This window comes from Barbatula barbatula, assembly GCF_947034865.1.
Source record: "Barbatula barbatula genome assembly, chromosome: 6".
Lineage (NCBI taxonomy): Eukaryota > Metazoa > Chordata > Actinopteri > Cypriniformes > Nemacheilidae > Barbatula > Barbatula barbatula.
The window spans coordinates 21212773-21236790 of record NC_136765.1 but is presented as its reverse complement, the minus strand read 5'-3'; the positions used below and the strand labels follow the sequence as shown (position 1 = coordinate 21236790).

At 39.0% G+C, this 24018-nt stretch overlaps 1 protein-coding gene across 1 annotated transcript in view; it reads right to left on the bottom strand.

Moving 5' to 3' along the window:
* The window catches only part of adck1 (aarF domain containing kinase 1), an 84666-nt gene that overhangs the window by 10954 nt on the left and 49694 nt on the right, over window positions 1–24018 (bottom strand). The window contains exons 8-9 of the mRNA XM_079457909.1: window positions 11484–11633; window positions 10505–10702 (exon numbers count right to left, since the gene is read on the bottom strand). Coding sequence (XP_079314035.1) covers window positions 10505–10702; window positions 11484–11633 — 348 coding nt within the window. The remainder of the gene's footprint in view (window positions 1–10504; window positions 10703–11483; window positions 11634–24018) is intronic.

The following is a 24018-nucleotide window of genomic DNA, read 5'->3' as shown; positions in this document are numbered from 1 at the left end:
GGTGGGATTTACAGGCGCCGACAGCAGCAAGCGGGAACGAGGGGTTCGGATTAAAAACGGAACACTTGGTCTGTGACCTAAAGCGCTTCTGCAACATCCAGCCCGTATGCCCCCACAACTCTCTGCATATATAACCGAGCACTTGTGCCAACAATAGTACAGAGGAACGTGTGCTACATCCACGTGCAGAGCCGACCCTCCCTATGCAGGTTGTGTAGGGCCTCTGCACCACCTGGGGGCCCCCTTGAGTACCGAATCAAAAACACTATAATGTAAACAAGACGCTATTTTATAACTTGCGGATGAATACTTGATAATAATACTTCATTTCTTAATTACTTTAAACATAATAGGTCTCGGACATTCTGTAGTGCGCGGAAGGTGATGACATGCGCCGCATGTGAAGATGCATGTTTCCATATGATCATGGCTATAAAAGATCTGTCTATAGTGGACAATGCGAAGCAAAACAACAAGGCGGCATTTGTTTTTGTACTTTTTCAAGTACTTCAGTATTTATCCACTGGCATAAAGTTAGTTTGAGGTTGGACGTTCGATAGTGAGGCACATAAACGCAATTCTTTTACTCTAAAAGTAAGGCTGTGTCATCAAGCACATTATTATTATCCATTATATGCTTTTTTATTACGTCCCTTGCGTTTCAACATCCCTGCGCTTTCTCCGCATACTTTTGAAGTTAGTCGGCACTTCAAAGTTCAAGTAGGAGGCATGTCTCCGCTTTAAACACAAGAGGTAATCATGAGATGAGTCACCCACTCCGTTCATGCGGCATTTTCTCCGGATGACTTCTGGGTAAAAGGGTCGACCGCTCTGCGTGGACGTGATCGGGACAACATTGAACACAGTCTGAGTGTCATTCTACCACGCTCAGACAGCTGGAGAGAGTGGGACGGACCGATAGATAAAGCTCTGACCAGACAAGACTCTCTCACTCCGTCTCTCTCTTCAGTCCAGCAGAAGTTGAGAATGTGGTCATGTCCTCGCGGCTCCTCCTCTGGGGCTTTCGGTTAGCAGGCCTGCGAATGCACATAACAAATTGGCCAACAGACTCGCTAACCATCAAATCAGTCGGCGTGCAGGAGCATTGAGATTGATAGTCCGCTCCCTCGGCCGAATACCAAATGAAGAGAAATTCAGCTTGCCTTAGGAGGAAAAAGGAAGAGGACGTTACACTAACAATGCAACGGTCCTTCTGCATATTCAAGAGCTCTTCAAATACACATTCCATCTCCGTAAGGAGTCAAGATCACTACATAAAAGGATTAACCGCTTAGTGCTCTCTGCTCCGCAGCTTACTATATCAAAGCACTGAAGAAATGGGTCAATCTGATCAAGCTGACTAGTCTGCGGCCCATTGGGTATTTAGAAAAATGCCGGGAATGATCAGAGGTCTGTTTGAGATTATTTTAATATAAAAAAACACAAAATGCACAGGATGGAGTAGGTGAATTCCACCACAGTCCTGATAATACTGATAATACTACAGACCTTGTAATGCTACAAAATACAAACAATTGTTTTGGTTTGAAGGTAAAAAATCCCCAAAAGTTTGAAGAAAGGACAGGTGGAGGTAGTTTTCCATTTTGGAAAACGCCCTGAGGTACAACACAGCAAGCTAACTTAGCAAACGTGACACGTCTTTCTTGTGGCCAAACGCTGGTAAGTGCAAACAGACACTCTTCACTTTTAGTTTTGTGGCATTAATCAAAACAACAACTAACCTCAGGCTAAACAAACAAACCTTGAAGTGATTAGTTACGCATTAAGACGATATGCCTGACACGTTAAGCATAAATATTGAAAAGCACTCTGGGTTACAAGCTTTCACAGGCTGCCCAGACTAAAACAATGCATCTACCGGACAGAAAAAAGTCATGTCTTTTCCCCGGTGTTAATAACTTCAACATGTTCACGTCGCTCTTCAGGATTTAAGATGACCATGTTTATGATAAAAGGCTAGGACAGTATCTATTCAATTCTTTACACATCAGAAATGTCTTTAACTGCTTACTGAAAGCTTGCACGAGCTCACACAGACTATTTACAGTTCGGCTTTCTGACGGGAAGCCAAAAGATAGCTGAAGTTCTGCTGAAGTGTGTGACCCTGTCAGAAATCCTGAGGCTCAACATTGGGCACTGAAGAGCACTTCAGAAATAGAGACTCGGACTAGAGAACGCACACTTCATTTGATTTTCTCTCTCGGTTTTTCTTGACGAAGAAGGAAGGGATACAGGCCTCAGATAACAAAACTGACACAAGTTGTTTTATAAAAACACACACCTGAGTAAACAAGTGCAATAAGCCATCACATGATGACAATAAGAAAAACAAAGTACTTTTTCAGCAAAATCTAATAATTCACCAGACCGGATGGGAAAACAATTGTTTTCAAAAAATGCCAAACAAACAGAAATCGACAATGTCTACAGTATTGATAAAACAATCTATGATTTACTTACATCAGATTTACTTACTGATGTGTGTACATACGGACATACACATCTGAAAAAAATAAAAAAATGACTCGCTTCACATATTTCCCTGATGTTTTTTCCTTCCGTTTCACAAGAAAAGCTAAAGCAACTGACCACAGGCGGCTGGTCATGCTATTCTATATGGGTTTAAATGGCAGACAGTCTAAGCAGTTCCATCTCTCCGTACCCACCCCCCTATATACAGCTTCAGGGCAGTCATTATGAGACATGGTGCTGATCGGCGTGGACAGCGGTATGAACAGCCCAAAGAAAGCTCTCCCCTGAGACAAACACAAAGGCACACAGGAGGAATGCTGTTCTACAGGCCTGCCGCCACAATTCATTATTCCCATTTAGTTCTTTCCTGGCTCAGAGTTAACCGGATGGGCTAAGCAGGGGGTAGTGAGGGGTCGGTTCTTGCCAACCGGCCTTAAACATCACAGCTGCGTGTAGTTAGATTGTTAATCGAAATTTGTGTATTCTAAAAAATGAATGAAAAAGGTTAAGTTGCCAGGCAAGTAAACATTTATGCATTAATAAACATTACTTCCATAAATCAAAATTGTCCAGATGAACAGAAGCCCCGAGCTTCAGTCAGATGCTGAAGACCACAGACTTCAAAGAAACCGCATTTCTTTGTATTTTAAGATGACACTTTCTCTGCTTTTGATAACCACAAACCCGGCTTAGTCAGACAAAGACAAAACCATCCATTTGAAGAAAGTAAGAGTGTCTGAAGAAAGACAAAGCACATGTACCCTATGAGCAGTGCTGAGTGCTCAAGGAACACAATTTAAGCAGTCACATCATTTCTGAGAGGTGTGAAGAGCAGATTACATTACACTTGATGTTCTCCTTTAACATCTGAGCAGGTCAGCTTTGTCAGACACGTTTCTTTGTGCCTTATCCATCCCACCCTCATAAATAAACACAGGTAAAAACAACAACAATAAATGTTATTATTATTTTTATTATTATTCAAATTTTTATTTTAATCATCATGAGTTTAATTTAATAATTGAATTGCAAAGATTATTATTATTATTATTAAGAGTGATAATTATTAGTACAATACTACAATAGAACAATATTAGTACAATAATACAATATGATTGACGTTGTTGTTATTAATAATAATAATTATTAGTAGAAGTAGTTTATTTGTAGTATTTGACAGTTGAAATTGTAAACTGGAAGTAGATTCCCATTCAGGGCTCCAGACCCCCTCTGGGGTTTTAGTTTTCATCTAGCATTCTTTGGTTCAAAGCTCGGTTGTTGCTTTTCCATTTTAGCATAAACCCAATTTCAGATAACAGACCCAGAGCCAACAAAACCACTTTGATTAGAACTAAGGAGAAACCTCTGGAGAACAAAGATGTTTACTGAGGAGGCTTCTCCTCATCTGCTGAAGGACGTCGATTGAAAAGAGTTTCACCTCACCAAGTAAAACTGAAGGGAGTGCGAGTGCTTTCACAAGATAAACTTTGTGTTTACGTAAAGACAAACGCTTCGCTCATCACAAAGTGTATGTGTGACATGACCTTCCATGTTCTTTATGTTTGGGGGTGTCAATATATCAACCTTGAGAGATCTTTTGTTCGAGTAATAGCATCATGCTCCCAAAACTTGTGGGTTTCCTAGAGTCAGTCTTAAAGGTGCATAGGCTTCGATCGCTTCTATCGTGGATCTGCAGCATCTTGGCTCTGACGTGACACTTTCTCTCCTGTAGCTTCTCTCGTATTTGTCAAGCACGCTTTCTTCCTGACATTACTGTCATTTGGGATTGCCATAAATCTCTAATCATTGCTATTATCCGCCCCTGTGTATGATCACAGATGTATGTATTTAGGAACATTTAAGGGATCTATACACATCTCTTGTGTCTATTCAGGACGCTCCGTATAGACTTTGGAGTTGCAGCTCGATTAACAGTATTTTTCTAGTTTGTTGTCTGGTAAGAAGATGGGGTATCTGCTACATCTTCCGCTCTCACTATCTCACTCTCTTAGTTTTTTCCACCCCCTCCCCTCCAAAAGTGATTGCAGCTCTCAATTCAGTCACAAAGCGAGCGTTTCTCCGGCACAATGAATGTAAATTGCATTCATTTCAATTTCAGCACTAATGTTCTTGATGTTTGTTCCTGTTTCACGGAAAAACAAACAAAACGAAACGCTGTTCCGTTCGGTGGCTTGCAAGATTGGGATTTAGAGCATATTTTGTAGGCAAGTCGCACTGCCATCCCTGTGAGAAACTCCAGTACATTTGGCTGCTCTCCCACGGATGATTATGTTCTGCCTATTCAGGCATGTAATTAGACTAAAACATGTACAAAAAATAAATAAATAAATACAAGAAGTACCTTATAGTTTTAAACGTTGAGAACAAAAATGCACCTGAATTCCAGGAGTGTCTAGGTGAAATATAAACATTTCGAGATGGGTCTCAAAAACACAGCCGCATGGCAAATGGAGCCTCTGAAGAAAATAATCACGAATAAAATATGAATAAAAACATTGCGGTGCGTGTATTATATTAGCCTATGTTGTATACTGTGCACAGTTCCAGTTTTATTCGGGATAGATACATCCGTGTTGCTACTTGTTACGGTAAAGTTAAAGCATGTTTGCTTATGTTTGTAGAGACACTGATGCATACAAAATCAATGTGTGGATTGCAAAAAGGTTCCAACATTTCCAACCAGTCTGTGAACGTTACACAGACTAACTAACACAAACTGTAAATTCAGCAATATTATTTACAGTGATTCAGCAATAACTGCATTAAAACAGTTTTAACAAATATATTTTATCTCATTTGTCATGAATAGAAAAACATCTATGAAAAACTTCAATATTCTGTGTATATTCACTTGTCACTTGTACAGACTATTTAAACAAAGGGGTCTTTTAACTGCAATACGCAATGTTGTCTCCTAAATATAGGACTATAAGACCACTACAGCAGCGTTCAAAAGAAAGTAGGGCTACTTAATCTCTTACTCGTGACTATTTTTCCACAATTTAAAATAATAGCAAAACTACGAAATAATAAACTTCTCTTGTCATTTATTAAATAACTATCACCTTAAATCTCACCTTGAGAGATGCTCTGTAAACAATAATGCAGGAAGTCCCATTCACCCCATTCCTTATTACCTTCATTCCCTATTCCTGGCCAATAATGCAAAGCAAATACACTTTTAAATAACATATAACACCTGTAAGTTTGCAAAATTGTACTTTTGTGTGCAAACTAGTGTTATGTACGCATACGAATCCCCTTTAAAACACCTAATACCACTGAAGTGACCCACATTAGTGTACATGAAGATATACAGTGTATCAAGTATACATGCAAAAATAGAGGAAAGTTAAAGACCCAACCAAACAGAACGATCGAAAACATCAACATATTCTTTAGCATGCTGATATCAAAATGTTCAGTACACAGTCACATTTGCGCAGAAAACTAATAGTGCTGTATTTTATGGGCTCTGATAGTGCTGGCTGCAGGTAATTGCTGAGGCAGACCTGCGTCTGATGGAGAGAGAGACAGAGAGAGAAAGAGAGGCCTTTCATCTGCGGAGGTCTGGCAGACGAGGGCTGTGCTCTCTCTAATGAGGGGGCAGACCTATATTGACCAGCACTCCACTTCACTTGCAACACTAATGGTGTGTGTTTATCAAAATGTTTGAGTGCTTTTGCCTTTTCTGCACTTCAAATGCAGATACCTGCAACTACAGTTGATTGTATGTGTGTGTTTTATGTGGACTACTGGAATGAATGCTTCCGTCAAGAGGAAACCACAAGCCGAGGCTTGATAATGATCTAATTTGCTGGTCATATACACTACCAGACAAAAGTTTGAACATACTTGAACACATTTGTTTCTCACTAAAAACTTTTGATCAAAAAATCTCATTTTTACATGGTCTACAAGAAACACATTTTATTTTTAAAATCCATATCTGACCTACAAACCCTGGACAACAAAACCAGTCTTAAGGGTGACTTTTTAAAATTGAGATTTGTACATTGATGTATGGTTTGTTAGGATAGGACGATATTTGGCCAAGATACAGCTGTTTAAAATTCTGGAATCTGAGGGTGCAAAAAATCATAATACTGAGAAAATCACTTATGAAGTTGTCCATCAGAGTCGCTAAGAAGAAACAGCTTTGTTGTAAAGCTCTCTTTTGGCGTACTGCTGTAATGCGTTATTTGTAATAGATCCTACTTATGACTGGTTTATGGGTCCAATGTCACATAGAGTATCAAAATACACTAATGAAATGTGAACCTTCATTGCACTGTGAGTTGCGTTGGAAAAAAGCATCTATCAAACGCACACAGTAAATAAAATGTTTGAGGACATGCATAAAGGTAAGTGCTGAATGGAGATTTATTGCATCTCTATTCAATGGCAGAATGGATCTTCTCTGACTCTCCAGCTTGTGTCTGTAGAGACGGGTGCATTAATATTGATAGTCGTGAACAAAGCAGTCTGACTGTGAATAGGTAACATACTACACTGGACACAGTGTTTGGATACTGAGAGCCCTTCATACGGTCAAGAGGACACCTGTGATCTCAATCACACAATGAGAGTGTGTTACTAAAGCACACACGTGCCTACAAACACACCTGCTCATAGATCTCATTGACTTTTATTGCAGATAAATTAATTTTATTGCAATTACTACACGGCTTTGAATTTGGAAATTCTGATTTTGACTTTGATGAAAAATCTTTTCATAAAATAATGTGTGTTTCTAAAACCAGTCCAACACAATCCAACATAAATGTATAAAACTCTAGCATTAGGTACATAATGGTGAATCTTTACCTTAAACATCAATCCTCAGAAAATACTTTTTGTGAACAGGTATTTTTGGAGCTTTAATGGCAAAGTTTTAATAGCAATGACCCTTAAAAGCACTCCAGTCGAGTCTTAATGAAGATTGAGGTCCAGATATTTACAAATTTTCTCAGTATATTTCAGAACGCAAGTGCAGCATTGTCTATCCGGCTAAAAGCAGTGACATCGTTTCCCTTGCAACAATAGGAAAATACAAGCAATGCCTCAATCAAAAATAATAACTGTTTACCACATCGTGCCTGGATCAGAAACACTCAAAGATCATCCGAGTCACGCATTCGATTATGACTGTTTGTGCATAACGTGAACAAACGTCGATAGACAAAAGCATGCGTCTCCTAAAAAACCCTTTCGTAAGTCAGCAGAACTGAATATTTTCTACATATAGACATACAAGTAAACAAGCCTAATAATTCTGAACTTAAGCACCATAATATTGACACACTGTCCAGTCAGTGTAAGACAGAGAATCTCAGTTTATAAGCATTAGAAATAACATTTGTCTGGACGTACAACCAGTGCAAAGAGCGTGCAGTAAAACAGACTGTGAAAAACGGCTCTGTCTCTATGGCTGAAACCCTGTCCAGTAGCTGCGTAACAATGCAACTTTTCATCCTAAATAGCCTTCTGGCTGAAGAAGGACCTATACGGTTTTGAAGCCACAAATCATGAGAAAAGTGCAAGACAATAACTACATAAAAGCTTAAAAAAGAAACAAAGACATCAGAGACAAAGAAAATCTTGCATTCTGAAATAACTGGGTGCGTAAGTGGCGTCATTAGACAAGTATCGTGTATGACTCTAGTAAAACAATCCACCATCACAAACTTCTGAAACCTTTTGCGCTGAATTAGCAAATTCGGGGGAAGAAAACCATCACTCCAAAAAGTCACAATGGATGTAAATTCGGAAACAACGAGACGATATTCAATTGCGTGGATTTGCTCAAAATTCTGTAGTTAGAATCAAATAATTTATTTTCAAATACTACAAAACATACATTATAACCACTTGTTTAGTCAAAGCAAACCTATATACATGCGCCATTGCTCTATGATGTTAAGTCAATGCCATATAAACAACAGAATATAAACCTTACTATAGCTGATGTTGTGTAGGATCATACTAAAAATGAAAAAAGTGCAGTGATATGAATGATCGCGAATAAAGAATAAAAGTTTGTGTTTACATAATATATGTCTGTGCGTTTATAAATAAAAAGTTAATATGCACAGTACAAAGACATGCATGTATATACTTAAGTATAAAATATAAAAATCAATACATGCTTATATATAATTTAAACTATTTATAAATATATAAATGTAAATATTTCCTAAATTCATACAAGTATATTAAAATAAATATGCGCTTTACACAGACATTTATTATGTAAATAAAAACATTTATTCTTTATTTGCGTCATTTAACAGCCTAAATCAAAATGCATACCTTTCAAGAACTGTCACTTCGACTAAGTGTCGAAATTTATTCAAGTATTTTATGCAGATCTTTCCAATGAATTATAAATAACGCTTACTTCCGGTCCGAATTCACTACACAAATTATCACCCCGAACAAAACTCTGGATGTACAAGGTATATTCTTACACATCACAACACAAAATGAATTCTTTGTCTTCCTTTCCGGAACGTCAAAAGCATTGAACTGTTGTTGCCGTTTTTCCCGCCCATTATTCTGTGCTGGCGATACAATATGTTCTTGTCTCTCCATTCTTATGCAAATGAGGCAGCATCTCTTTCTGCAAATGTCACAGCTGTACATGTAAAATCAGCCTTTATAACCGACTGAAATTATGGAAGACCAGACTACTTCAAAACAACCTCGTAATTTGATGATGCCGGTAAGAGAAACTGCCGCTTAGATGTTTGGAGAATCAGACTCTTTTACAGTAGTACAGAGAAGGAAAGAGCAACTATGCCCTGGCAAAAAGCACATCCAACATAAGTGGTCATGGACCGGGCCATAATTATCCCTGCAAAGGCTTGTGGGTAATGAATCTATAAAGAAAAGCCACCTGCAGGAAAGAGCACTCAAATGCCACACGCTGACACGACTGACTAAATAGGCTTAAGTGGAACGGCTCCTGAAACCGATGTGAATCTGAAAACAAGCAAGCAGCGACTCAGACAACAGTCAAGTGTTTTTGACAGTGTCAAATGCTGCTGCTCCATCCTGTTTAGTTTTGTGAAATTAGTAGCAAAATAAAAGTTTGCCAGCTTCGATACAAACAACGAATGGCATCACTACACATTAAAGCATACATGTTATGTCCTGAGGAATACACTTGTACAGGCCAAACTGTTTTACGTCCTGTAAAGTGTTATGTAATACAAATATAAATAAATGTCCCTGACACCGTCCAGATGGCCAAACCACCCCACAGAGGCCAGCTCCGGCCACGGCACGACTAGCCAGACTAAGAGACCTTTGACCACCCCCGCACTGACCCAACAGCAGTTCTCTGACCACAGGGTCACCACGCCCGCCACCTGGACTGTTAGTCATGTGTAGTTTCAATGAACGCGTAGGGAAACCTTGTCTTGATATGGTTAACAGGTGCTATTTGCGACTGCTAAACAGTGAGACGCTAAAAACCATTAATTGGATAGGATAAATATGTTGCTATCTTGTTTTGCTAGGTCATTGCCGCTTTCTGTTTACTTTATATTACATAAAGAGAAAAGTTTGCATCTACAATCTAACAATCTGTAACACTAAACAAAACCATAATACACGACCAGTCAAACATTTGCAAAGACTTGACTGAATTTGTTAAACCTTTAACTTATTTATTTTATTTAATTAAAGAATTGCTTGATAAATGATTTTTGTAAAGCATTAAGGTAAAAGTACATATAATAATTTAGCGAACACAAGTTTTTTTAAACAAGAAGTTGTCAACATCATTTGACTTCAACCCACATGAAGATAAGCTTTTGAAGTAACCGGCAATTTTTTTTAACAGAGAAGGCGAGAGTCCAAAATTGTTGTGTTATTTAATTATAAAAAATACATTATTTTAGGTCAAGTTGTGTCCAAACTTTTGCTGGTAGTGTAAAAATATCCACATCTACAAGCCTCATAATGGAACACTAGAGATCATTACCTCAGATTGAGTGACAGGGGTCTGACTGATGCCATCGTTCACTGACTTCCATGAGCGTCCGGTGAGGACACACGCAAAGAGAGGGTAGAGATCCCCTGCACTTAATCGCCTGCTGTAACGCTCGATGCCCTTCATATCTCCCCTTATCAAACTCTGCCATAACTTGCAGTAGTTTAGCCTGAAGTCCTGCTTCAGCACCTTGGACAGGGACACAAATGTTTCAGCGTTAGTATTGGGCTCTTAAATAAATAAAAAGCAATTGATGTTTGAAACAAAAATGTTGTTTATTTTTCTCTTGCTTTAGCTTTAATTTCACTTGTAAACTTGGCTCGGTAAACTACAATTAATGTTCAGCTCTTTGCGAAAATGTTCTCTCGTGCTCTCTCATTTGTCGCTTTGGATAAAAGCATCTGCAAAATGAATAAATGTAAAAGTCAAGTATGTAAGTGTCTCTACAATACATAAGCTAGAACAGTAGATAACACTTTAATAATGAAAAATCTTTAATAATCCAACAATGTTAGCTGTTAAGAGTCAGATGTCTTGAACTGAATGTTTGTTTGTGTTTTTTCATTTATGTTCATTTAGCGTTTGTTGTTGTTGTTGTTGGCGTCACAGAAAGATGGGATTACTTGATAGTTGCTGAAATGATGTTTTGGGAAACACATTAATGAATTCTGCAAATGTGACAGACAGCAAATCCCTCACTGAGATAAAGAGAACTCATTGAAACATTGCTAGGACTGCACCAATTCAATCAATGACTGGCACAGAGTTTGTGTGTGTCTGCATATCTGTTTGTGGTAGGAATACTGGAAAAGTGCATTGTCTAAAACAAACCACGGCTTTAGGGACACTCAAATAAAACACTTTCAGTTTGCAATAGCGCATACAGGCTCGGCCCAGGAGCCGGCGGGTGAATAATGAGGTGTAATAAGTGATGAATCTGAGTCTGCGCCGGCCTCAGCTGATGTCTTACCTGATACAGACCGTGATCGAGTAACACAATTTCCGTCTTATTGCTCTCAGGACCTTTTCGAACCAGCACGTTACCAGGGTGAGGATCACAGTGCACAAAACCGTGGACGAATATCATCTCACTGTATATCTTGCCCAAGTTCTGGGAGATCTGATAAAAAAGGAAAACATTTAAAAGATAAAAATAATTTGAATTCAATATGAGAATGATATTATTTCAATAGAATACTACTAAACAGTAAGCAATTGAGATATACAATATAAATATAAAACCTCATGCCGGCAAAAAAGACAGTTTCTTTCCCTTTTTTATCAAAAAAGATACTTGAAATATTACCGTAGGTCAGCTCAATTCTCCACTTGTACGAGCTGACAGGTCTTGACCTCCCCAATATGGGGGACAGTTCACCCATTAATGAAAATTCTGTCATCATTTACTCACCCTCTTATCATATCACACCTGTATGACTTTCGTTCTTCTGCAGAAGATATTTTGAAGATTTTTTGTCACTGAACAACGGCGGTACCCATCCACTTCTTGTATAACCACTAAACCAATGCAAGTCAATGGGTTCTGCCGCTGCTCGGTTATTTTCTTTTTTGGGTGAACTATCCCTTTAATGTGGCATCTATGCATGTAACAGTACACTAATAAACCAAATAAATGTAGAAGCAGAAACTAAAACACAAGGCAACAAACCCTTCAAAAGCCATGAAGAATATACAACGTACATAATGACAACATGGCTGCATAGGCATTTAATTCAAGAAAATGAGGAGTCTGTTTATCATCACATACAGCGTTTGGCTGAACACTCCGAGATGAGAAAGTATTTATTATAAAATAACCCCAACGGAATAATTCCACCCACACTGGGTCTTTGAAGATAAGTTGTGATAATCATCTCCCCTCGGTGTGTTATAATGCAGACAGTCAGTGTGAAGTAGAATGAGAAATATCATTGTGTAGCAATGGAGAACAAGTGTTTATTCAAACTCATCTGTCTGGAGCTTACAGTTCAGCCCAATGAACAGAATTATGTTATTTCATTTCATTTCAATAATGCATGTATACCAGGGGCAACTAAAGCTCTTAATGGACTAGTCTATTTAAAATTGTATACACAAAAAGGGAAAGTTTTTCTTGAATCCTAAAATAGTTCAATTTCTTAAAACTGATTTGAATCAATATGGCAATTAAACGAGTAGTTCACTTAAAATAAGACCCCCTTTCCATAGTTGGAATAGAAATTACTATGGTAAGTCAATGGGGCCTTATTTTGAAGTGAACTATTGCTTTAAATAGATAATTTCTAGGTCTTCTTTTCTAGGTCCTTTGCCGTCTCATGTCTACAGCTCCGCTTACTCATATTACTATAGTACTATGGTAGTAATGCGATAAGGTGGCTCAAACCAGCAGGTTAAAATGGGAGCTGATGTGTGGAAAGCATGCATGAGCAACTGTGATTCATTATTATAATTTTTTTTTAGGTTGTCATCCTGGCGGGAGAGGTGATCTACAACTATGATGTCATCCAAAATGTGAAACAATGAAATGCTGTGTGACTCAGACACAAGACTGGCTGATCCGAGCTATCTGAAGGACCAAAGCTATGTGAATGACAAAGCACTGTAGAAAATTAAAAAGGCAAAACAAACGTTTACTTGACCAGAAGACCAGTCCAATGAAGACCATACTGATCATATCAGAGACAGACAGACTTATTTGGAGGAGTGACTTGCTTTGTTTTTGCAAAGCAACTTTTTTATGATAAAATGTGTGTGAATGTATATACATATTTACACAGCCTAAGCAAAGTATGCAGAAAGGTCATGTACTCAATAACTTACCCAAAGCTCACAATAATAATCACTACACTAAGAGCAATGCATCCTGGGATGGCAGAGGAATCCCTGAAGGCCTGATTGGGCATGCATAGACGGCGAGAGTAGGTTTAGTATGCTAATAAACACTTCGGGATGCTGCGGTTGAGAAGCTCATCAACCGTGCCCTTGGAGGGAAGACGCAGATGAATATCCCCAGGCAGTGCGCCACGCGAACGGTGTGCAAAAGGCAGATTAAAATAAGTTTATGTGGACCAAAGTGAACTTGACGCGGTGGTTAAGGGTACTTAAAAGTGATGTGAAGAGATTTTAAAGGTCAATGTTTCGTGATGTTGGACAATGATTATATACATTGTCATGAAGAATAAAAGCAAAAAGAAGAAAATTGTAACGTATATCATCTTTCGAGGAAAAAGGCAGAAAATTGTGATCCAGAAAAGGTCATCAGGATCTGTGAACCCTAACTGGTGGCAAGAGGCCATCACAACAACAAATATTTGTCATTGATTGAAGAGCGCGCCAATGAAGTGCAAAATTAGCCCGCAGTGTGGCGAATAAAGGTTCTGTCTATCTCCCAATCCCTCCTCTCTCCGTGCCGACTTTCCAGGATCTATCTCTAATCTCTTCTTCCACTGGTGGAGGAATGCATGCATGAAGAGGATAAATCATATTTTCTGTCCCATTTCACCAAACTGATGATTCGGTTTCCCTGACAACTTCACCAGTGCTGAATCCCAAAGAAGCAGGGGGAAAAGAGGAGGAGGCATTCCTGACATCAGCCGACACGCACATGCACCTCAGACGTGTGCTATTGTATTGCGGAGAGAGAGGGATGGTGCAGCCGTCACACGTACGGTGACTCAGCGCTGGACTCGTCAAATGCTGGGGTCTTTCTTTAAGAAGAACCCTGCTCTCACACGTCCGTCACATGCTAAGCAAGGGGGTGACAGGTAATAGCAAGCTAAAAACATTTTCAGATATGGTCTCGGTCTAGGTCTAAAACTAAGAATGGATTTATTATTAATATTAAATTTAAAAATACAGAAACTTTACTTGCAACTGGTTATTGGCTTCCATTGACCAACTGGGCTATTTTGATTCGGATTTATTGATGGTTACAGTTATAACCAGTGGAAAATATTTTTATTTAAAAGTCATACAATTTGTGTCATTGGGCTATCCAAAATAATGTTCCACTCGCATAGGATTTAAAGTGATAGTTCACCCAAAAATGAAAATTCTGTCATCACATACTCCCCCCACTTGTTGTTTCAGACCTTCCACAGAATACAAAAGAAGATATTTTGAAGAATGTTGTTAACCGGCACCCTTTCACTTACATTTACATTTAGTCATTTAGCAGACGTCTTTTCCAAAGCGACTTACAAAGAATTCAGGGAGCAATAAGCGATACGTCATAAAAGACAAACCTCCCAGTTTTCACACCTGGAGTTACCAAGTTTGAAATTTTTTCTCGATGTGTGTGTGTAGAATTTTACTATAGTACTATAGTACAACGCTGGAACACGAGGGGCGCTCATCCAGCCTGTGGATCAGGAACAGGACAGCTCCTTTCAAAAGCATGCTAAAAATAGACAGCGCAGACGGGAGACGAGTCAGGTACAGGCATTCATCCCTGTGCTTGCTCGGTCTTCCTTCAGAAGTCACCTTCGCATTCGTTTGAGGATGCGGCTTGTGTCACAGGACGCAGAGAAATCACATGACAGAGCGCCTTGATTTGGGCAGAGAATAAAAAATGATGAGAGCTGTGCCCGCGGGTAAGCTGGGTGAGTCAAGCCCATATTCTAGCAAACGCAACAGAAATGTGTCACATGGCCATATATTTAGAAAAAAACATTGTTTACAAATGCATGTGATTAAGACACTCACGAGAAAAGTTATGTTTTTATGCAAAATATGAATACATAGGAGAATAAATATATATATATATATATATATATATATATATATATATATATATATATATATATATATATATATATATATATGTATAATACAATACATTACCAATAAAGAAGTATTTATAGCAATAAAATTTATGTAATTTTTCAGGTATGTTTAAATGGCTACACATTTTTATAACAAGCAAGTGTTCTAAAACGTTCCAAAACGTAGCTGGGGTAAGATGTGTCATATCAGGTGTGTGTTTTTTATTCAAATATAGTAACTCGCTATTATATGCTGTTACAAAAATGTTTAATGTAGTTAAGTTGTAACGCATACTGTCTACTAGGGTGGACATCTGAAAACCTCTTTCAAAAAAGTTTAAATCTTCTTTAACATTTCATAAAACCAATAAAAACACACAAAAACAAAAGGTTGACATTAATTCATGCATGATAGGGTTAGAATATTCTCAATTATAAACCTCCTGGCTGGTTTAATGAAATACGACATTCTAGACGAAAAATAAAGTGGCACATCTTACCCCACTCTTTTCCAACGCGTCCACGTGTTACCATCATTTAAGAGGACGACGGCATGGAGGATGTCTACCTGAGCATTAGCTGAACACAGCTGGCCTGTCGCATCGCGCTAGATTGATTTTTTTCAGAAGGGACGATGCAATTACTCCTACTGGAGCTCTCCAGAATAAAAGCTCTCCATATGGCCCTCTTCTGCCAGCCGAGTGAATATCATGGCATTGTGGCACGGCACAACGACACGGGCCAAGCAGAAGAATAAAAAAACACCTCAAAATCACTCTCCTTTTCACTATCTGGAATAACCAGATGGATGTGCAGAAAAGCGGAAGCGTCACAGACGATTCACAAAAGGAAGGCTATTTTTGTCCTATGACATGTCTTAAAAACATGTAAAGCCTGCAGAGAGAATAAAAATCAGTGGGAGGAGACAACGACAACAAAAAGCTCTGGGCTGCGTTTCCCAAAAGCATCTTAACCTTAAGTTGAACCGTTTAACTTCAAACCATTGTAAGCAATTGAGCTACAATCGATGTAGGCTTACAATGCTTTTGGGAAACGCAGCCCAGATTAGGTGTGATAAAACTGTTTCCAGATCATTGGTCTATGATGCATATGATCTCAAAGACTCAAAAAACTACTCCCAAATATCTCATCCTTTCTGGATGACCAACCAACAATTCACTCTTGTGCAAAGCAACCTGACAAATACTCAATCATAGAGACGTTTCACAAAACGTTAATACAATTCAACAATCTGCGCAAAAGCATCGATCGCCTCTGCTTATCAACACTGGCGGTATAAAGTGAATGCCACTGGGTTTGCATCTAAAGCAAATGTATTTAAATCTTTCTTTTGTAATCTTGATCCTGCGTTGATCAATACCAGGCAGGACACAGAAAGAGGCTTTTAACAAAGTGAAGCACTAAATCTAATGAGCTGCTCGCAGAGGTTGGCACATGGGCGGCTGAACTGGCAGATCTCAGAAGGAGATAAGAACGTCCGCCCCAGTGGCATCTTCAATCTCTCCCTCCACAACCCTCCGACACACATTCACAATGTCTCTGACAAATGCTTTTTATAACCCGTGAGTCTAACTTCATCTCTGGTCCGAAGAAAGGAGAAAGGAGTTTTGAGAATCAAAAAAAAAGAAAAAGGTTTTGAGTTGACCGTCCAATCTTATATCACAGTAAAAAGTTTTTTACGAAGTAGTTGTATAAATTTGTATTCGTATTATTACTACAAAAAATAAATAATACATCATCACCTCTAAACTACTGTAAATCGTCACTGGTGTGAAAGAAATTGCTGTTTATGAGATTATGTTTGAAGTTATTGTTGTTTGGTTACCAATCCTCTTCAAAATTTATTCTATTGTGTTCTGCAGAAGAAAGTCATACAGATTTGGAATGACATGAGGGTGAATAAATAATGAAATAACCCTTATAGCCTATAGGGTAACTAATAGTGATATTGCCCGATCAAGACTCACCCTTCTTTACAAAACATGCCAGCCATGACGGTTCCTCTATTGAAGCCCCCTATACAATACATACTGTACCTGTTGACATCATATATGACATCATGTCTGACTGACTGAGCGTTACATGCAATGTGTGACTTTACTTCCAAGGTGGCTCTCAGTATTCAGTTAACAGCCCGGGCTGAGCGTCAGGTACTGAGAGGAGTGTTTGTTTCAATCTACAGCCATGTCATCCAGTCTAAGACAAGCTGTCTTCTTTAATATCTCACCTCCGCCGCGCTTGTCAGCAGGGATTTCCTGTTAGGACGCCTCTGTTTGACCTAAATACTGACAACCGCAACACGCGCACATGCACCGAGACGGGAAACGGCTCGTTTCCGGCACCTTGACACCTGCTGGAAAACTGGCGGAAAAAAAGGCCTGCATCCATAATATCAATTATACACTGTATCATTACCCGCAATTCCTATTCAACAGCGGGATAAGCCGGCGGAGGCTTTATTTACTGTCAGCGTCGAGCGCTGTCGACGTGTAGAAACAAGACTCGCAGTCACCTTAAACAGGGCGAGCGGTCTGACAGGCAGAGAGCCGGGAAGAAGCCCTCCATTACAAGCTGCTAATGCATAACAACACGGAGCATTACCGAGAGGCCATTTATAGTCTCACATCCCATTAATCAATGACCAATGGGAAAAAGAGCCACCAGCAATGCAAACAATTGATCTTGAAGAGACGGCGTATTTCAATTATGGTAATTAATTATGTCTTTTCTATTTGTTATCTGGTGGGTTGGACAGGGGTGATGGTAAGGAGTGTTTGCGTGAGTGTGCGCGTTTTAGAGAAGGAAGCTTTTCCTCACCGTCACACTGAAGCGTCATAGTCGAGATGTTTGATTGGATAAGGTGAAAGGACAAGAGAAAGATGGTCGTTTCTTTAGGTTGTTGATCATTCAGTGAGTAGGAAGTGATACTGTTTAATAAAGTTAAGTTTAAAAATTAAGTTTACTACACCCAAAAATGAAAATCAGTTTATCATGCCCTTGTGTCATTCCAAACCTGTATGACTTTCTTAGATATTTTGAAGAATGATGCTAACCAAACAATTTTGACCTCCATTGCATGGGCACAAAACCAGTGAGACATTTCTCAAAATGTCTTATTTTGTGTTCCACAGAAGAGCCGTGAACAGATTTTGAATGATATAAGGGTGAATAAATGATAAGTTTTTATTTTTGCCTTTAAATTAATAACAATAAAATGCTTAAATGCTTTTTTAGCCCAAACTAAAATAAAACAAGTTGCTTCTGTTAATGAGATACAGGTCAATCTATAATGTGGTAAAATACAATATTATAGAAATTACTTGCTTGCACTACTTTCTAAAAAATACTAATGTTTTTTCAAATCCAAATCAAGTTGCAGTGAATTCATGTAAGAGGCAATCTGGGAATGTGTCATTGAGGCAGTAATGATCGAGATTTCATTGGCCTGCAGGTCCTCCTGCCCAAACAACGGACAGTCATCAGTCAGTGTCAAAAAAGATTGAATCGTGTGAGAACGGCCAAAACAGAGAGAACTTAAAGAGTAAGAGAGAAACTTGAGCCCAGTCACAGATCATCTCTCTCTAAACGCCTCTCTAAACGCCTTGGCGTTAATGTTTATTGGCAGTATGTACTATGTACTTTGGTATAGTGGATAGAATCGGATTGCAATACGGTACCATAGTACAAACCATTCCATATGTCTAACATGCCTAAAAATCTGTGGTAGTACCAATTTCTTACACAGTACAGCTTAAACACTGAGGAGATCATCAAGTGATTCAAAACAAATCGGGGGTTTGTTTGGGTTGTGTGGATTATGGTATTTCACACCTTATTATTGCGTTAATGACTCTTGGAGACCCACCACATAATTTTAACAAGCCTCACAACAGAGTTTCTCAGAGGGGACTCAACTTCCCGAGGAATATAATCGAGTTTGAGCCTTTTAAAAGGCGCAACACTTGACAGCCGGCTTGACTCCAGCTCCGGCTCTGCTCTGTTTGACAGCTGTGTGTCTTCACCTCCTAATTACATACTTCATAATAATCACAAATAATATCAACACACACGCACCCTCTGCCAGACCCAGCAAGACCACAGAGAGGAGAGAACTTGTGTGAATGCACTTAATGTGACTCAGTGAAACACATTTTTATAAAATTTTAAGTCACATCCCATGCCTATATCTTTCCCTATAAATTCAAGTTATATTTTATCTACCTCTGTCAAAGGAATAGTTTACCCTAAAATACCTAAAATATAACATCTTGGATGGCATAAGGGTGAATAAATGATGACAGAAATTTCATGTGTGAACTATCACGCTAATAAATAGTACCATATAAAAAATATCAGGTAGCTTTGGGGACAACTGTTTGTCCAAACAATGGAAGACTAAGGTGTGTGGGAAATCTTTTAAAATTCCATATGGGGTGGGGGGTTTCATTCCAGAAAGGGAGGAGGTTACAAAAATATCTAAAATGGTTCTGAAGTATTCACGGAAAACAACAGAATCAGAACTGAGTATCGCTCTCAGAGCAGCATGGATGCTGTAACAGATCTAGGAGCGCCCAGAGACCTCTTAGAGTAGTGAGGGCTTCTCTCAGCAGCCTAAAGGCTCATGTGGCTATTTAAAGAGCTCTCAATTCACTGTGAAGTAGAAATCACAGCTAATAGAGTTAATTTTCTCGCACTGCCTGACCCACAAGAATTGGACCTATGGGATTTGACATAGAGGAAAGATATTCGGAAAGGGGAGGGGTGGGACAGAGTCGCGCAGCTAGAGTCGCGACCCAGTGGTGAGAGAAGAGTTGAAAATGCTCTCACCAATGGGTAGTGACTCTACCCGCACCGACTCCACCAACTCGGATAGGTCATTCAGAGCATCCTGGAGAGGTGAAGTCTCTGAATCCCAGCATCTAAGTACATGGGTACCCCAGGGCTCAGTTCTTGGACCGCTGCTCTTCTGCATATAAACAACATCCCTAGGTTCTGTTATTCTCTTATCTAATTCAAATCTCTTCTCTTGGCCTACAAAACCACAACTGGTTCGGCTGCCCCATATCTTCACTCACTAGTTGTCTTTAAGAATTGGCTAAAAACACGACTCTTCCATCAACATCTGACCCATTAGTACCATATTCTACTTCTCTACTTTCCTATACACCCCCCCCCAAAAAAAAAACGTAGCTTGTATACGGTGTTAGGCTAAATGAGACCATTTTTACTTGTTCTTTTGTTGCACAAATTGCTTCTATTAATTTCCCCTACTTTGTAAGTCGCTTTGGATAAAAACTTCTGCTAAATGGCTAAATGTAAATTGAGGGATTTAAAGGAGGGCTGCACATAAGTAACCCGCTCCCACTTATTTACATATTGTTCTACAAACAGAATATAAGAATCTATATTCATATTGTCCAACCCTGGAACTATATATACTAAGAATTCTCAAACATGAAGCCATTGTTAATGCTATTAAAAAAAATCATCAGACCTTATGAACAAATGTGCAAAACGCCTTAAAGGACCCTGATAGTAAAGAAAATAAAATGCTCGGCCATTCCAAGCACGTTAGCAGAACACAGGGAGAAAAGTCCATTCCGGCCATCATCAATCTTGTGATTACTTACACGCCAGCTCCCACACAGAAGCTCGCCGATGCCAGAGCCAGTTAATAATTCTATCCATTTCAGACGTAGACTCCATCATTTATTATGTTCTGTATCTATCTCATCAGCTGTCTAATAACTCTCATCATCATTGGCTAATGCCAACGGCAGTCTTAAGCCCTGATAAAACGCTTGGCTACACAGTTCGCGTTATTTACTTTTGTGCGCGTTGTAAAAGCTGGCCAATGTCTAAAGAGAACTGCAGGGTGGGAGCAGCCAAAATGATGCATGTGATGCTGGGTAATATTACCTCAAGTTGAATCATTTCAGATGTTTTTATAATGCACTTTTAAGAGCAAGAGCGAGAGAAATAGAGAGAGAGAGAGAGAGAGAGTGAGTGAGTGAGTGAGTGAGTGAGTGAGTGAGTGAGTGAGTGAGCGAGCGAGAGAGTGAGTGAGTGAGTGAGTGAGTGAGCGAGCGAGTGAGTGAGCGAGTGAGTGAGTGAGAGCGAAAGCAATGTGCCATATTAGTCATGATTGACAGATTAAGAAGAAGTGACAGACCTTTTTACTGTAAACTGGACATGCTAGGACATAAAAGCAAATACAATTTTTAACCATGTCATTTACTTTGATGTCACTACAAACGATGAGAGACTATGGTACACACTACAACAAAATAATTTCATTGGTTAAAGTGACATCATATTGAGGAAACAATAATGGTTCATAATCATAATTTAGAAAATAACAGGATTTTGCGTCAGCCGCTAAAATCCGCTACATATATATATATATATATATATATATATATATATATATATATATTCATTCATCATAAAAAAACCACAAAAACAAATCACTGGTCAATAAGAGAATTTCTCATTCTAACAACAGTGATCAGCATATGCTTTGGGAGTCACAAAATCCAATGACAGTATGAAATCTAACACTGATTGGAATTTCACAGAGCTAATTTCCCAAAGGCTCTTTTCCTATTTGCCAGGATTTCCTACCAACAAGCTGAAATTTAATAGAGCTTATAAAATGAGTATGAGTGCAGTTTGTTGTTTAAATGGGTTGATAAACACACATTTGGAAAACATATAGCATCCCTTTAAAAAACGATGACGTTAGCTTAATAATAATCTGCAATTTAGTTTACAAATACATTTAAAGATCAAGTAACCAATGAACTTTATGTACTGTTTGAAGAAACATCTGTAACATGGCATTTAATGTATTTTTCCACTTCTTTTAGCATAAAGTGCCACGCTTGCTTTCCATGCATAACAGTGACTGTTTGTACGCTTTAAGGCAGAAAAATATGCGCTCTCTATAGTCTTTTGGTCCCGCAGCTCAAAGGCCCTTCCAGAGAGCAGACTCATTTCCTCCCAGCAGCCCCCAGCACTTCCCCACAGGCTTTGCTAACCACCCACAGCTCTGCTATTTCAAAATAAGCAAGCGGGCTTCGCTGCCTTTTCAACCTGTTCCAATGAAGAGCGTCTCTTCAGCAAAACCCCATTGAGTGGCCACGTGGCACGCTCGCTAATACCACGATCACTTGCGTTCCCCGAACCTCTAAAACCCTCTTAAAAGTGCTCGGTCGCGCACGCAAACAGCCTCGCGCTCTGCGGCATTAAAACGAGAGGCGGAAAATATAAGAGGAAGCGTTCGCTAAATTGCTACACTCCAAATGAGTCTGATGAACCGAGCCCTTTGATTGCATTTCCAGGCCTATGCATAAAATTTCTCTTTTAAAAGCCGTCCTCATTTGCCAGGCCGCACCAGAAAACATCAGTTAATCAGCACCGCCCATAACCCAGCCTGCTATCTCCAGAAAAGACGGTTTAAAGAAAAACGCTCTGGCAGAAGAAATCCGAGCGTTGGCTGTGTGCGACACGGCGTAAAGGGAAATAAATGCCATGTGCACTCGTGTGTACCTGCGTGTGCGTGGGAGAGTGAGAGGGTGTGATAAATGCTTGATGTGCCCATCCACTCTGCGACCGATCGCTCCTCCGACTTTCAAAGGTGCGCGGTGCCCTTTAAGCACGGCTCGCTGGCTTATGAGACCAGTTTCAGGCCATGTTTACCCGTCTGCCAGGCTCACTGATGCCTGGGCGTACCACGATAAGGAAAGGTTGCCGTTTAAAGCTTTGGCAAGCGTTGGAAAACAAACACACATATTAATTCCGTCAAACAAAACAGGTTGGAGGAAATCGAATGACAGAGAGGAACAAACAATGCAGGCGCTAAAATGATCCCATTTAGTCATTTAACAAAAGACAGCGGCCCGAGGAGTCTCCCTTTCGCTTTTTAACGCTCTCGCTGTGTCTTCATATCATCACCCTGCAGTGATGCAAGTGAAAACAATATACGGTATGTGCAATATCATATGTACAGTTTAGTTAAACAGGATATTACTTTTCTTATTTAATTAATACTCACGTATTTTTGGGAAAAACTAGACTCAAAATGAAAATTCTGTCAACATTGACTCACCCTCAAGTTGTTCCAAACTTATATAAATTATTTGTTCTGTTGAACACAAAAGAAGATTTTGGAAGAATGTTAGAAATTTTTAGTTCTTGGACATCATGCAATACCATAGTAGAACCAAATATTGTATGTTTTTTTGTTCCGTTGAACACAAAATTCAATATTTGGAAGAATTAAGGAAAGCAGACAGCACCTTTGACAACCATTTACTCAAAATTGCTAATATTTTCCCAAATATCATTATTCGTGTTCAACGGAAAACAAAGTAATGTATACAGGTTTGGAACAACTTGAGTGGGAGTAAATTATGAATGAATTTTCATTTTTGTTTGAACCATCCCTGTAATGTCTTTTTTTCAATGTCTTATTTTTATGTGGAGTATTTGTATCTTGATATAGAAATGTTGATACATTCGTACGGGAAGACAAGCAAGAATTTCAGGTAACACATTACAATAAGGTTGCATTTGTTAACATTAGTATATGCATTAACTAACTAACTAACTAACTAACATGAACTAACAATAATCAGTTTTCAGCATTTATTAATCTTTGTTTATGCTAGTTAATGTCTATACAATTATTCATGTTAGTTCATGGTGCATTAACTAATG